Consider the following 13,338-nt stretch of genomic DNA (forward strand, 5'->3'; position numbering starts at 1 on the left):
TTCAGTAGTTAACTTTCTATCTAGTAGTGTTAGTCGTCGAGTTCAAGGGGCGTGTAGCACACCGCAAATAATAACGGCACCAGTTTTTAGAGTTCAGAAAACGCTGTTATTCTCGGTGCTGTGTCCAAAGAAATTGTGCTATTTCGATGAGTTACGTGCACTGGGTGGGTTGCTTTGCCTGCAAGCTTCTCGAAAGCGCATGCATTTTGGTGTAATGTAGCCAAGATTTAATGGGGCACAGCGCCGAGGTTAACTGAGTTTTCGAAATTCTAAAAACGTACACGGATATTATATCAGGGGCTACGTACATGCCTCTTACTAAATAAGCAGACTAAGAGTTAAAAGTGAACTAGTCAATATTAGTTAACAGGCCTACCAGTCAGTACGTCTCAGCTGTATTCGTATGAGCTGCATCGCTGAGAATGCTATGGCGAAAAAAGCGAGATCTCGGAGATCGCGGTGAGATGGCAAAAGTCGCCATGAGGCGACGGAAGATGAATGGTATCTCTCGCTGGACATCTACACGACGGTGCTTCCAGCGGCATAACTGCGCTACAGGGTAGAGCGGGATCATCATTTTGGTCGGAGTACTGATGCCCCGTATTCCCGTGTTGGTGTGTATGTAGAGCAAGAAATTTGGACAATGTATCCCATGGTGCAGTGCAGTGTCTAAAAAATAACGTTGAGTCTTCTCTCGTTTATATTTAAATGCTTGAACTTAGCACGCCGTTGCGAGACGACACGCGCATAGAATTTGTTGCCTGTAGTTGCGCGACGATGGGAACTCGATGAAACGTTCCAATTCTTCGGAATCGTCGCCCTTCGAGGCGAACGACCCGGTCGACCCACTTTGCACCGCGCCCCCTGTCGGCCGTTGGTCGCACGTACGAGACGGAGCAGTTCAGTGCGACACCACCAGGGGAAGCTGTCGCGTCCGCAGACGCAAAACCACCACAGCAGCCACAGCCACCCATTGCTTGTCCAACGCTGTGCGTGTGCCGTCGTCTGCATCCCAGGGCGGCGTGGAATAGCGGCGCGTGCCAGTTGCCCGGCTACAACGTCGGCGACGAGCCTCGTGGCGGTGAGTGAAGCGCCCGTCGCCGACGACGCCCTCCTTGCGCGGCCGGGTGCGCGCGACGCACCACTTCGCGCTGGTGCATCGCTCGCAATTCGGATGCGTCGAGCCAGTTCGTTACGCAAATTCTTGCCAGAGGCGGGCCCATTCAAGAACCCGGCCGGAGGACAGGTCTCAAATTGTGGCAGCGAAAATGCGTCGGAGATGAAGACGGAAACAACGCGAAGTGCGGTGGTTTTCGCTTGATTTCACAACGGTTCCCAATGCATGGCGCGGTTTCGGCTGCGTAATTCTGATCCTAATATGCTTTTTTTAGCACTTCAGGCCGCGCGCGAATGGAAACGACCTTTGACTTCGCGGTGGATTAAAAATGAACCACGACAAGAGGAATTGAATGGCACATTGCGTGCAAAGGCGGGAAATGCTCTTCGAAGCTTGTACCATGCTGCGTGCTGTAGAGATGCCACCTTGTATATATACAGTTGTAGAGCATCGCTGTACAACTGCCACTTTGGATCGTCTTCGCAGAAATTCATCCCTATTAATTTGCGCTGTTTTAAAATCGTAGCTCCGCCAGATCGCAGAGGTACCTGACTGACAACTTTAAATGGAAATCAATGAATTGTCAGTTAAGATTCCTGCAGACAAACGTAGCGAAGAAATGTGGCCGCCGCCAGGGACGAGCGGCAGAATTGAAAGTCAAGAAATGTAAAGTAAACAAAATGTGAATGCAAAGCGTCAATAGCTTTCCGGTCTTGCTCAGCTCCAGGAGCACTTTTTTCGTGCGGCATATATATACTCATAAAAAAATGCTTCTTGAGACAGTGTTCGACTTCTCATGAGCAGACTCAACATGCCATGTTGAATTTGTGTTGGCACCAGGATGGCCTCGCGTTGGTGAATAATTGAGGCCGAGTTGAAAGTCTACGGAAAAGTGGCCACTGTTGAGTTGAGCATTCTCAACAGAATTTCTCCATTGCTTTCATGTTAAATTCATATTGATATTACTGGGGTGATTCAACACACCATTCTGAACCTACCAGTTGCGGTAAAAAAAATTCCTAGAAATACATTCGTATTGCGTCAGATGGGTTTGCCGATGCAATTTTCAGCAGTGTATTCACATTTATCGTTGCAATTTCTCGTTAACTTGACGCTGACATCCCCATCCTGTAGTGCTTCACACACACACAAACACACATGTGTTAACATAAATATATACATAAATACATACACTCTCGCCTATACAACCGTGAGATAAAGAACATGGAGCAGTATTGCACATGAGGCTACAACATGAACTCACTAAGAGTTCATAACTTTTACACCTTAATTGTTGTTGTGACTGAGAGAAGGATGAAAAGAAAATTGCACGGGCCTGCCTACTGGCTCGAGCCAAGCCACCACCGCTGCCACGTGCAGATAGAGGAGAGTTAAGAGATCAGAGGAAAGAGAAATAAGAAACAAAAGACGCGCGTCGCAGTTGCAAATACAGATAGCGGCTGAAGCCGCGCTCGCCGAAGCGAGGACAGATACTCCTTCACATGAGCGTCCGGATCTGCGCAGGTAGTGGCCTGCCGATCAGCAAAGTTATGTCAGTTATAACTGTTACCATTTATTTATTTTATCTGTAGTAGAAGTAATCAAGTTCACATGCAACGTTCTGTTAGCTGAAGACCTTGATTCATTCATAAACAACAGAAATAAAGCACTGATTCACGCGTCATGTTATTAATTAATGTCATTAGCAATATGGATAAGATAGATAAAGTAGCCGAAGAATTTTACACAAATCAGTACAGTAGCGATTGCAATCAGAAGGTGACTGAGAGAGGCAGTGGAACACAGCAATGGGACATCCCGCCAGTAACGAAGGAGGAAGTAAAGAAAGCATTGGGAGCAATGCAGAGAGAGAAAGCAGCTGGTGAGGATCAGATAACAGCAGATTTGTTGAAGGATGGAGGAGAGATTGTGCTCGAAAAACTAGCCACCCAGTATACGCAATGCCTTGGGACCTCGGGCGTACCTAGAGCTTGGAAAAACGCTAACATTATCTTAATCCATAAGAAAGGAGACGCCAAGGACTTGAGGAATTACAGACCGATCAGCTTACTGTCTGTTGCCTACAAGGTATTTACTAGGTAATCGCTAATAGGGTCCGGACAACCTTAGACTTCAATCAACCAAATGACCAGGCAAGCTTTCGTAAAGGATACTCGACAATGGACCATATTCATGCAATCAATCAGGTGATTAGAACGCCAAGCTATCCGCAAGCAAGTTGAGGAAATGCTTCGTGACGACGTCATCCAGCCATCGAGGAGCCCCTGGGGAGCACCGGTCGTCCTAGTGAAAAAGAAAGACGGCACCCTTCGCTTTTGCGTCGATTACCGCCGCCTGAACAACATTACGAAGAAGGATGTCTACCCCCTCCCCCGCATCGACGATACACTGGACCGGCTGTGCAACGCTAAGTACTTCTCATCGATGGACCTGAAGAGCGGCTACTGGCAAATTGAAGTCGACGAAAGAGATCGCGAGAAGACTGCGTTCATCACGCCAGACGGACTCTTCGAGTTCAAGGTGATGCCATTCGGCCTCTGCTCTGCCCCAGCGACGTTCCAGCGAGTAATGGATACGGTGCTCGCAGGCTTGAAATGGCAGATTTGCCTAGTCTACTTAGATGACGTTGTTGTCTTCTCCTCAAGCTTTGAAGACCACCTCAGAAGGCTTCGGATAGTGCTGGAAACGATCAAGTCTTCAGGACTGACACTGAAACGAGAGAAGTGCCACTTCGCTTACGAGGAGCTGCTGTTCCTTGGTCACGTCGTAAGCAAGGATGGAGTTCGCCCAGACCCCAAGAAGACGGCTGCGATCGCAGAGTTTCCACAGCCTAATGACAAGAAGGCTATACGCAGATTCCTTGGATTATGCGCTTATTACCGGCGATTCGTCAAGAACTTTTCGCGCATCGCTGAACCTTTGACCCAACTTACCAAGGCTGACGTGCCTTTTAAATGGGAAAGGCCGCAAGAGGAAGCTTTCAACGAACTGAAGCGCCGCTTACAGTCCCCTCCTGTGCTCGGGCACTTTGATGAAAACGCCGAAACCGAAGTTCATACCGATGCAAGCAGTGTGGGCTTAGGAGCGGTCCTCGTTCAGAAAAATGGCAGACAGGAGAAGGTTATCGCGTACGCTAGCCGTTCACTGTCGAAAGCCGAGGCCAACTATTGGACCACCGAGAAAGAATGTCTCGCCATTATTTGGGCCACGTCGAAATTTCGCCCCTACCTGTACGGACGACCATTCAAGGTTGTGAGCGATCACCATGCTCTGTGCTGGCTAGCCAATTTGAAAGATCCCTCCGGCCGCCTTGCTCGTTGGAGCCTGCGCCTTCAAGAATTCGACATAACTGTAGTCTACAAATCTGGCCGCAAGCATTCCGACGCAGACTGCTTGTCGCGAGCCCCCGTCGACGCAGCACCGGAAGAGGAAGACGACGACGCTTTCTTAGGACCGGTAAGCGCGAGCAGTTTCGCGCAGCAGCAGCGCTCGGATCCTGAGTTGCAAAGCCTGGTTGATTATCTGCAAGGCAACACCGCATCGCCTCCCCGAGGGTTCAAGCGCCAACTGTCGTCCTTCGTCCTTCACAATAATGTCCTTCTGAAGAAGAACTTCGCGCCCAACAGGACAGTGCATCTTCTTGTCGTGCCCAAAAATCTCAGGCAAGAAATTATGCAGGCATGTCAGGATGAGCCGACTGCAGGGCATCTCGGGATTGCTCGCACGTTGCACCGCATCCAGGAGAAGTACTATTGGCCGCGGCTAGCTACCGACGTTTCGCATTACGTGAAAACGTGCCGTGAGTGTCAACGACGCAAAACGCCTCCGACTAGACCAGCCGGACTCCTGAACCCCATACCACCGCCAACTAAGCCCTTTCAGCAAATCGGGATGGACCTACTCGGCCCCTTTCCTACTTCATCATCAGGTAACAAGTGGATCATCGTGGCCACCGACTACATGACCCGCTACGCCGAAGCAAAAGCGTTGCCTAGTGGTACCGCAACAGAAGTTGCAAAATTTTTTGTCGAACAAATTCTCCTCCGACACGGCGCACCCGAAGTACTCATCACAGACAGAGGAACAGCATTTACAGCGGAACTGACGCAAGCCATTTTAAAGTACAGCCAGACAAGTCATCGGAGGACAACTGCCTATCATCCGCAAACCAACGGACTCACAGAGCGTCTGAACAAGACCATCGCAGACATGCTGTCCATGTTCATCGACGCCGAACACAAGACGTGGGACTCTATTCTGCCCTACGTGATCTTCGCCTATAATACTGCCACCCAGGAGACAACCAGGTTTACTCCATTCCAGCTGGTATACGGCAGGAAGCCCACAACAACACTCGACGCAATGCTCCCGCACGTTTCCGACGAAGACAACCTCGACGTCGCCGCCTACCTTCATCGCGCCGAGGAAGCCCGAAGACTTGCACGGCTTCGCATTCAAGACCAGCAGCACACCGACGCCCGACGCTACAATCTGCGCCGACGAGACACGCATTACAAGCCAGGTGATCGGGTTTGGATATGGACGCCAGTTCGCCGCCGCGGATTGAGCGAAAAGTTGCTGCGACGCTACTTTGGCCCGTACAGGGTTCTCCGTCGCATCGGTGACCTCGACTATGAAGTCATCCCCGACGGCACGACAGCATCTCAGCGACTCCGCCCACGCCCGGAAGTCGTACATGTCGTACGCCTGAAGCCATATTATGAACGCTGAAGGACTCGAAGTTTCATTCTCCGTGTTTATTTTCATTTTAAAGCATCGAGACGATGCTTCTTTGGAAGGGGGGTAATGCCACGTATCATTGTAGTGTTTGTGCGTTCACGCTCAAGGCTGCAGGAAAGGGTTGTTATCACTTTTGTTCGTGGCGCGAGAAGCGACCAGACTAATCTCGATTGATCGCAGCCATGAAGGGCTGCATCTAGGTTTTTCTAGATTACTGTAGATGATCTTGTCCTGTTATCTGGAAGTTTCCTTGCCGCCTTTAAATTGAGCGATGCCGCGAGCGGCGGACATTCGTAGTTCGACGATTCACGAGCACGCTTGTTGCTTACGCCGCCACCGAGTGAGTCAGTTCTTTTGCGGGCGCAAGTCAGCCCAAATAAAGAGCTTCGTTTGCAAGTATTTCTGGTGTCTTCCTGACCGCTGGACTGCCGTCACTACAACGTGACAATATGGACGAGATAGTGGTCACTGAGAAGAGTTTCGGCTGTCACCTGCCAGTGAAAGGAAAGTGAACGGTACGGCAAAACAGCGCTGACGGACGGGACGGAAGAAGATGAGACAAACACATGCGCTGAACTAACAACCAACTGATTTATTGCGAAAGAGGGGTGCAATATAAAGCATAGAAGGGAAAACTGCGGTGTAAACATGACAAGGCATACATTCGGGATATCATCAATGATTAAGAAAAGCGATCTCCTGTGGGAATAGAGCCACCGATGGTTGGCTTACACATGAGTTGACTAATGTGTGAATGTGAAAGGCCTCCGATATCAGGCGTGAGGTGTGATCTCTATACTTGGCGATGATAGTGGTTTGGTCTAAAAACGCCTCACATTTGTCGCAATCTGCGAAATGAATGACCATGTTATTTCGGCGTGACTTGTTTTCTATGTCTTTCGCGTGTTCGCGTAGCCGATCATTGACGCACCATCCGGTCTCCCCGATGTAAAATCGGCCGCATGCCAGTGGAACCTTGTAGATCACACCACAGCAACAGTTGACAAATTTGTTTCTGTGTTTCTTCTGACATGCCTTCTTTCCATTTTCCTGATTCACTCTCTTGCACAGGCCTCCCAACTTGTTCCTGGCAGAGAAAAGGAGCTTCACGCCGGCTTTGTTCACAATCTTTTTCAGGTTGTGCGATGGCAGCGCGAGGTAGCGGTAGGTAACGTGGCAGCGCGAGGTAGCGGTGTTCCTGCAGAAGTGCCTGTCGCACCTTGAGGTCGAAGATCCTTTCCTCATCAGAAAGCCTTAGACCGTGTCGAAATTCCTTCAAAACGAGTGTCCTGCCGACGTTAGCGCGTTTTCGGTGGATGTCAAGGACTTATACTACTCCCTGCCGCAAAGCGCGGTGATCGCAGAAATCAGCAGGTGCATCGACCGTCACGGAGTTACAAAGTTCCAGAACTCTAGTGGTATGAACGTAAGCATGTTTCTAGAAATGCTCCACTTTTATTTACAGTCCACGTTTGCTAAAGTTCACGATAGTTTTTTCATCCAAAAACAAGGTGTTTGTATTGGATCCAGCCTCGCTCCCGTTCTCAGCAATCTGTTTTTAGCTTCGTGCGATAGACAACTTCAAGCCAAGCTTGACGGCACCGTTGTTAAGGTTATGCGTTATGTAGATGACTTTTTAGTATTTTATCTCAAAGGTGACGCCCAACAAACTGTTGCTCAGATTTTTGACGTGTTCAGTACTGAACTTAACAACCTACAATTGACCACAGAGCTACCTACTAACAACAAACTAAGGTTTTTAGATCTGGAACTTGAGCTATCGTGTGACCATATCTGTTGGATGTACTCCCCGCGATCCCAGAAGTGCCTGCTCCCCTTCCGGTCGGCCCACTCTAAGATAGTTAAGCGCGGGATAGCGAAAACATGCATGAAAGCCGCTCTGTTTAGATCATGTGCGCATAAAACCCTAGCCAGCTTTGACGCGCAGGTTACTAGGCTTACCGCTGCAGGCTACCCGACGAAGGTCTTATCTGGCATAGCAGAGTCGATATTAAAAGAATGCAGAATTCAGAAGGAGACGCGCAAACTGGACAACAAGAACATAACACGTATTCCGTATGTTCATCAAGTATCGCACAACCTGAAAAAGATTGTGAACAAAGCCGGCGTGAAGCTCCTTTTCTCTGCCAGGAACAAGTTGGGAGGCCTGTGCAAGAGAGTGAATCAGGAAAATGGAAAGAAGGCATGTCAGAAGAAACACAGAAACAAATTTGTCAACTGTTGCTGTGGTGTGATCTACAAGGTTCCACTGTCATGCGGCCGATTTTACATCGGGGAGACCGGACGGTGCGTCAATGATCGACTACGCGAACACGCGAAAGACATAGAAAACAAGTCACGCCGAAATAACATGGTCATTCATTTCGCAGATTGCGACAAATATGAGGCGTTTTTAGACCAAACCACTATCATCGCCAAGTATAGAGATCACACCTCACGCTTGATATCGGAGGCCTTTCACATTCACACATTAGGCAACTCATGTGTAAGTCAACCATCGGTGGCTCTATTCCCACAGGAGATCGCTTTTCTTGGTCATTGATGATATCCCGAATGTATGCCTTGTCATGTTTACACCTTCAGTTTTCCCTTCTATGCTTTATATTGCACCCCTCTTTCGCAATAAACCATTTGGTTGTTAGTTCAGCGCATGTGTTTGTCTCATCTTCTTCCGTCCCGTCCGTCAGCGCTGTTTTGCCGTACCATTCAACATGAACCAACCAGCCCGACTCAGCCCTCTCCTTGGAAAGTGAACCCCGAGAGAAAGTGAGGACTGCAGGGGCTTGGTCACACGCTGCATTGCGGCGGTGCAGGCGCGACGCGTTAGGGTTAGCGAGGCGCCGCGCCGCTTCACAGTTTTGGAGACGCTTGGAGGGCCAGGTCGGCAGCGGGCCGTGATGCCGATGGTTTCCACGTGCTTCGGGAGCCTTCATGAAGCGATGGAGTGTGAATCCAGGGGCGGGCGAGGCCCTGGACCAGGCCAGGGCAGGTTAAAGCAGAGCACGGTAGGCAGCCAGCTAACCAGGGCGGCGCCACCTAGCGGAATCCCCACGGGAAGTGCGCAAAAAGGACATCAGGGGAGGAGAGACAGGACGGGACGAGCGCTGTTTGCGCTCGTCCCGTCCTGTCTCCTCTCTCGTGATCTTCCCATGGGCGTCCGAAAGAAGAAGCAGGGGGGGGGGGGGGGGGCGGTTGCACCGCCCCCCCCCCCCCCATGAATTTACGGATATTATTTATGCACTACTAGAAAAAAGATACACAGCTTGATTAGCATGCTTAGGTGATATTAAGTTATCGGAGTTCAATTCTTTGTTCACTAATAAATTCCAATGTTTGTTCTCCAAGCCTAGCACTAATTTGCTGCTTCTAATTTTTGTTTCATGCGCGCAGTTTCGACCACAAATAGTTCCTTTTTGGTGCTAACCTACCGCCTCCCCCATACCCGGCCATCGGGTGCACCCCCCTGGAAAAAGTCTGCGGACGCCCTTGGATCCTCCTTTTTGCGCACTTACCTTCCCTTCGTCATGAACCAACTCGGCCTATCCTGCTGAAATGTATAGATACGAGCCGCACATGTGGATCTTATACCAGCAGGGATGTTCGGTCCCTCATACCACCTCCCCGTCTGGCTCCAGGGCGGCGATGGCGAGGGCGTGGCCGCTGCTGCTGCTGCTGCCGCTGGCGGTCGGCGGCAGCGAGCCGTGCGGCGGCATCCGCGACGGTGCCGAGAAGGGCATCCTGCGACCCCCGCGGCCTCTGCCCACAACCTCCTCCTCGGTGAACTGCACGTGGACGCTGCGCGCGGCGCCCGGACAGAGGCTCCTGGTGCGCCTGGACAGCGTCCAGCTGCCGCCGCTGCGGCGCGCAGCACTGCGGCTGAGCGTGGACGGCCGTGTGAGCGACATCACGCGCGACTGCGTGAACTGCCTGGACGCCGCCCCCGCTGTGGCCGGACAGACGGTGGACGTTCACTTCGTCTCCAGGTGGGCAACCAGTCTCCTGGTGGGTTCGAACCCGACCGCGGCGGCCGCGTTTCGATGGAGGCGAAACGCAAAAGGCGCCCGTGGGCTGTGCGATGGCAGTGCATGTTAAAGTTCCCCAGGTGGTCGAAATTATTCCTGAGACCTCCACTACGGCACCTCTTCCTCTCTTTCTTCTTGCACTCTTACCTTCCTCCCTTCCCTAAAGGCGCGGTTCAGGTGTCCGCCGATATATGTGAGACAGATACTGCTCCTTTTCGTCTCCTCAAAAACAGTTTACCAATTTACCAATTTGTGCCCTTCCACTCTTCTTACTTTCGATGCCTGTTTACAGACAATTAAGCCGCACGCAAAACATGTGAAATCGTGAGAATCGTCACGTTTCGCGATACGGACGGCTACAGGAAACAGCTCTGTTTTCACAAAAGAACCTGATCATAATTTACCAGATTTTTCCCAGTGCCACCATCCATTCATGTCCGACATCACTTTTAATGCCTGCGGGATAGCCAAAATATTTGAATCACTAAAGCTAACATCCTCATCCGGAGTTGATGGTATCAACACTAAAGTACTAAAAAGCACAAAAACTGTTGTAAGTGTGATCCTATATTTTTCAGCAGTCATTGTCATCAGGAGTGCTGCCGGAAGACTGGAAAGTGGGCAAAATAGTTCCAGTCCCGAAAAAAGGTCCTTCACATTTATGTTCCAGTTATCGTCCCACTTCACTAACAAGTGTTTGTTCCAAGGTAATGGAACACGTCCTCTACTCTCACATAGTAAAATTTTTAATATCTGTTAATTTTTTCAATCCTAGACAACATGGCTTTCGCAAGGGCCCTTCATGTGATACACAGTTAGCTTCATTCATAAATGACATAAGCTCTAACCTAGACCTGAACATACCTGTAGACGCGCTGTTCTTAGATTTCGAAAAGGCCTTCGATAAAGTTCCCCATCAGAGACTACTACTTAAACTCTCAAGATTGTGCATTAACCCCTTTGTATTAGATTGGACTTCTAATTTCCTTACGAACCGAAAGCAATTTGTGTACACTAACAACCGCTCCTCGTCTTTTTCTCCAGTCCTCTCCGGAGTCCCCCAAGGTACAGTACTCGGACCATTGCTGTTTCTAATTTATATTAATGACCTGCCTAGTAACATATCCTCTAACATCCGCCTTTTCGCAGACGACTGCGTACTTTATCGCCCCATCCACACCACCTCTGACTCTAGAATTTTACAGGATGACCTTAAACGAATTGAAACTTGGTGCGACAAATGGTTAATGTGCCTAAACACTAAGAAAACGTCTTTGCTTTCCTTTCACCGTCGGAAAAACTATCAGGCATCAAGTTACACCCTTTGTGGCTCGGTAATCTCATCTGTTCACTCTTACAAATACCTTGGCGTCACCCTTTCAGATACACTAACCTGGTCAGAGCATATAATGAACATTACTAACGAAGCCAATCGCACTCTTGGTTGCCTCCGTCGAAACTTGCGCCTAGCCTCTGCATCCGTGAAAACACTTACTTATCTTACATTTATCAGACCTAAAATAGAATACGCAAGCTCAGTCTGGGATCCCCATCAAGCTAATCTTTCTAACACCCTCGAAGCTCTACAAAATCGCGCTGCAAGGTTTATTTTCTCAGACTACTCCTATCATTCCAGTGTCACTGCACTCAAATCACGGGCTAATCTTACTAATCTTGAAAAGCGACGCTGCATCTTCAGGCTGTGCCTTTTTCACAAATTCTACCATACGTCACTTAATGTTTCAGCAATCTTACCACTTCATCGACAGTCAAGCCACACCAGCCATCCTAAAGCGGTCTATCCGCCCCCAGCACAGACCACAGCCCATCTTCGTTCGTTTTTTGTTCAGACCGCTCGGGACTGGAACAAACTGCCTGTCGACGGTGTGCACCACTCCGACCCACATTCCTTCAAGACTGCCATCGAACCACTTTTGACTTGAACATTATGCCCATCCCTCATGTAATACCCCACACCAAGGCGCATTTGAGGTACTAATAAATAAATAAATAAATAAATAAATAAATAAATAAATAAATAAATAAATAAAAGAGATGAAAGCGTCGACGGGCCCCAGTCGGCGACGCGGCACCTACTGGACCACGCTGACGAGTGGATTCCCCTGCAGGACCACGAATGAACGTTAAAAGAGTAGAAAACTGAGCTAGTTGGTTCATACTTCTTGGTGGGAACAGCCGAAATAACAAAACGCAGACACAGAAAGGAACACAGAACATAGACAAAGCTGTTCCCACCACGAATGAGACAGGCCCCCCTCCCCCCCTGTTGGTGCTTCTCTTCACTTGCGTACTGCAACTTTATTCCGCAAAATGGGACGGGGTTTAGGGCCTTGAGGATCCCATTGGTTCTTGCTGCCTCCTCGGCCCGCTCAACCAGCGCAAGCTGATCTTGCGGGTCGGAGCTGGACAGAAGCTCCTCCCACTGCTCGACTGACGGGTTCGTAATCTTGGGCTCTATCGGGCTCGCCCGATAGCCCCATGTGGAGTGGTACAGGGTGGCTATCTCTCCGCACCGCACGCATTGTATTGCGTAGGCCAAACCTTACTGTATATGTAGCGACTTGGGTATGAGTTTGTTTGTGGCCGTCTCCATGTAAGTTTCCTGATGTCAGGTTCAGATCCCAATGCCACTGGGAACGCCCGCTTTCTAATCAGGACACGCCTTCCTCTGTTATGCACGTTGAAGCTGAATGTTTTTATAAATTGGCTGTTTGGCCGCGTTTCGGTATGCCCTCAAATCAGCCTTTGAAATGAGGCAAAAAGAGCTAGATTAGGCACAGCGCTCTTTTGCGAAACTGCCTCTGGAGCATTAAAATCAGGTCATGACCATCAACCGGTCTCAAAGTGGACGCCATCGATCGACAGCACATAGCTCCGGGAGACCCGCCGCCTGGAAAGGTCTCCGCGCTGTCTTGGAAGTGAGCTGTTGAGCCGTTCCTTGCAGCAGTTCAGAGCAGATAGATTCTTCAGTTGCGAAGTACCAGTTCGCATAGACCCCGTAAGACAAATTAGCCACTGGGCTACTTTACTGCATGCCCCGCCGCGGTGGCTCAGTGGTTACGGCGCTCGGCTGCTGACCCGAAAGACGCGGGTTCGATACCGGCCGCGGAGGCCGAATTTCGATGGAGGCGAAATTCTAGAGGCCCGTGTGTTGTGCGATATCAGTGTCAACATTGTCGACAGAAATGTCACGCTTTTCAATTGGTCGAAACGGTCGTGACGTCACAGTGCGCGAATTTCAAACAGGGCCAATTGTACTTTGGCTAGTAACTATGCAACCAGTTAAAAGGATGGTATAGTGGTGCTCCAAGTAAGTGGGACTGAGTTTAATAAATTAGTTAATTAACCAATTAGCCTAATTAACCTTTCTAGTCAGACCAGAAAGATAAATAAAAC

At 49.7% G+C, this 13,338-nt stretch overlaps 1 protein-coding gene across 1 annotated transcript in view; it reads left to right on the forward strand.

Annotated features, from left to right (window-relative positions):
* The first annotated feature begins 946 nt into the window (after positions 1–946).
* Positions 947–13,338, forward strand: part of LOC149325062 (seizure 6-like protein 2) — a 125,616-nt gene continuing 113,224 nt past the window's right edge. The window contains exons 1-2 of the mRNA XM_089562426.1: positions 947–1,081; positions 9,535–9,882. Of these exons, the coding sequence (XP_089418552.1) occupies positions 9,542–9,882 (341 nt within the window). The 5' untranslated portion in view covers positions 947–1,081; positions 9,535–9,541. The remainder of the gene's footprint in view (positions 1,082–9,534; positions 9,883–13,338) is intronic.

This window comes from Amblyomma mixtum, chromosome 10 (assembly GCF_055824585.1).
Source record: "Amblyomma mixtum isolate Tamu chromosome 10, ASM5582458v1, whole genome shotgun sequence".
NCBI lineage: Eukaryota > Metazoa > Arthropoda > Arachnida > Ixodida > Ixodidae > Amblyomma > Amblyomma mixtum.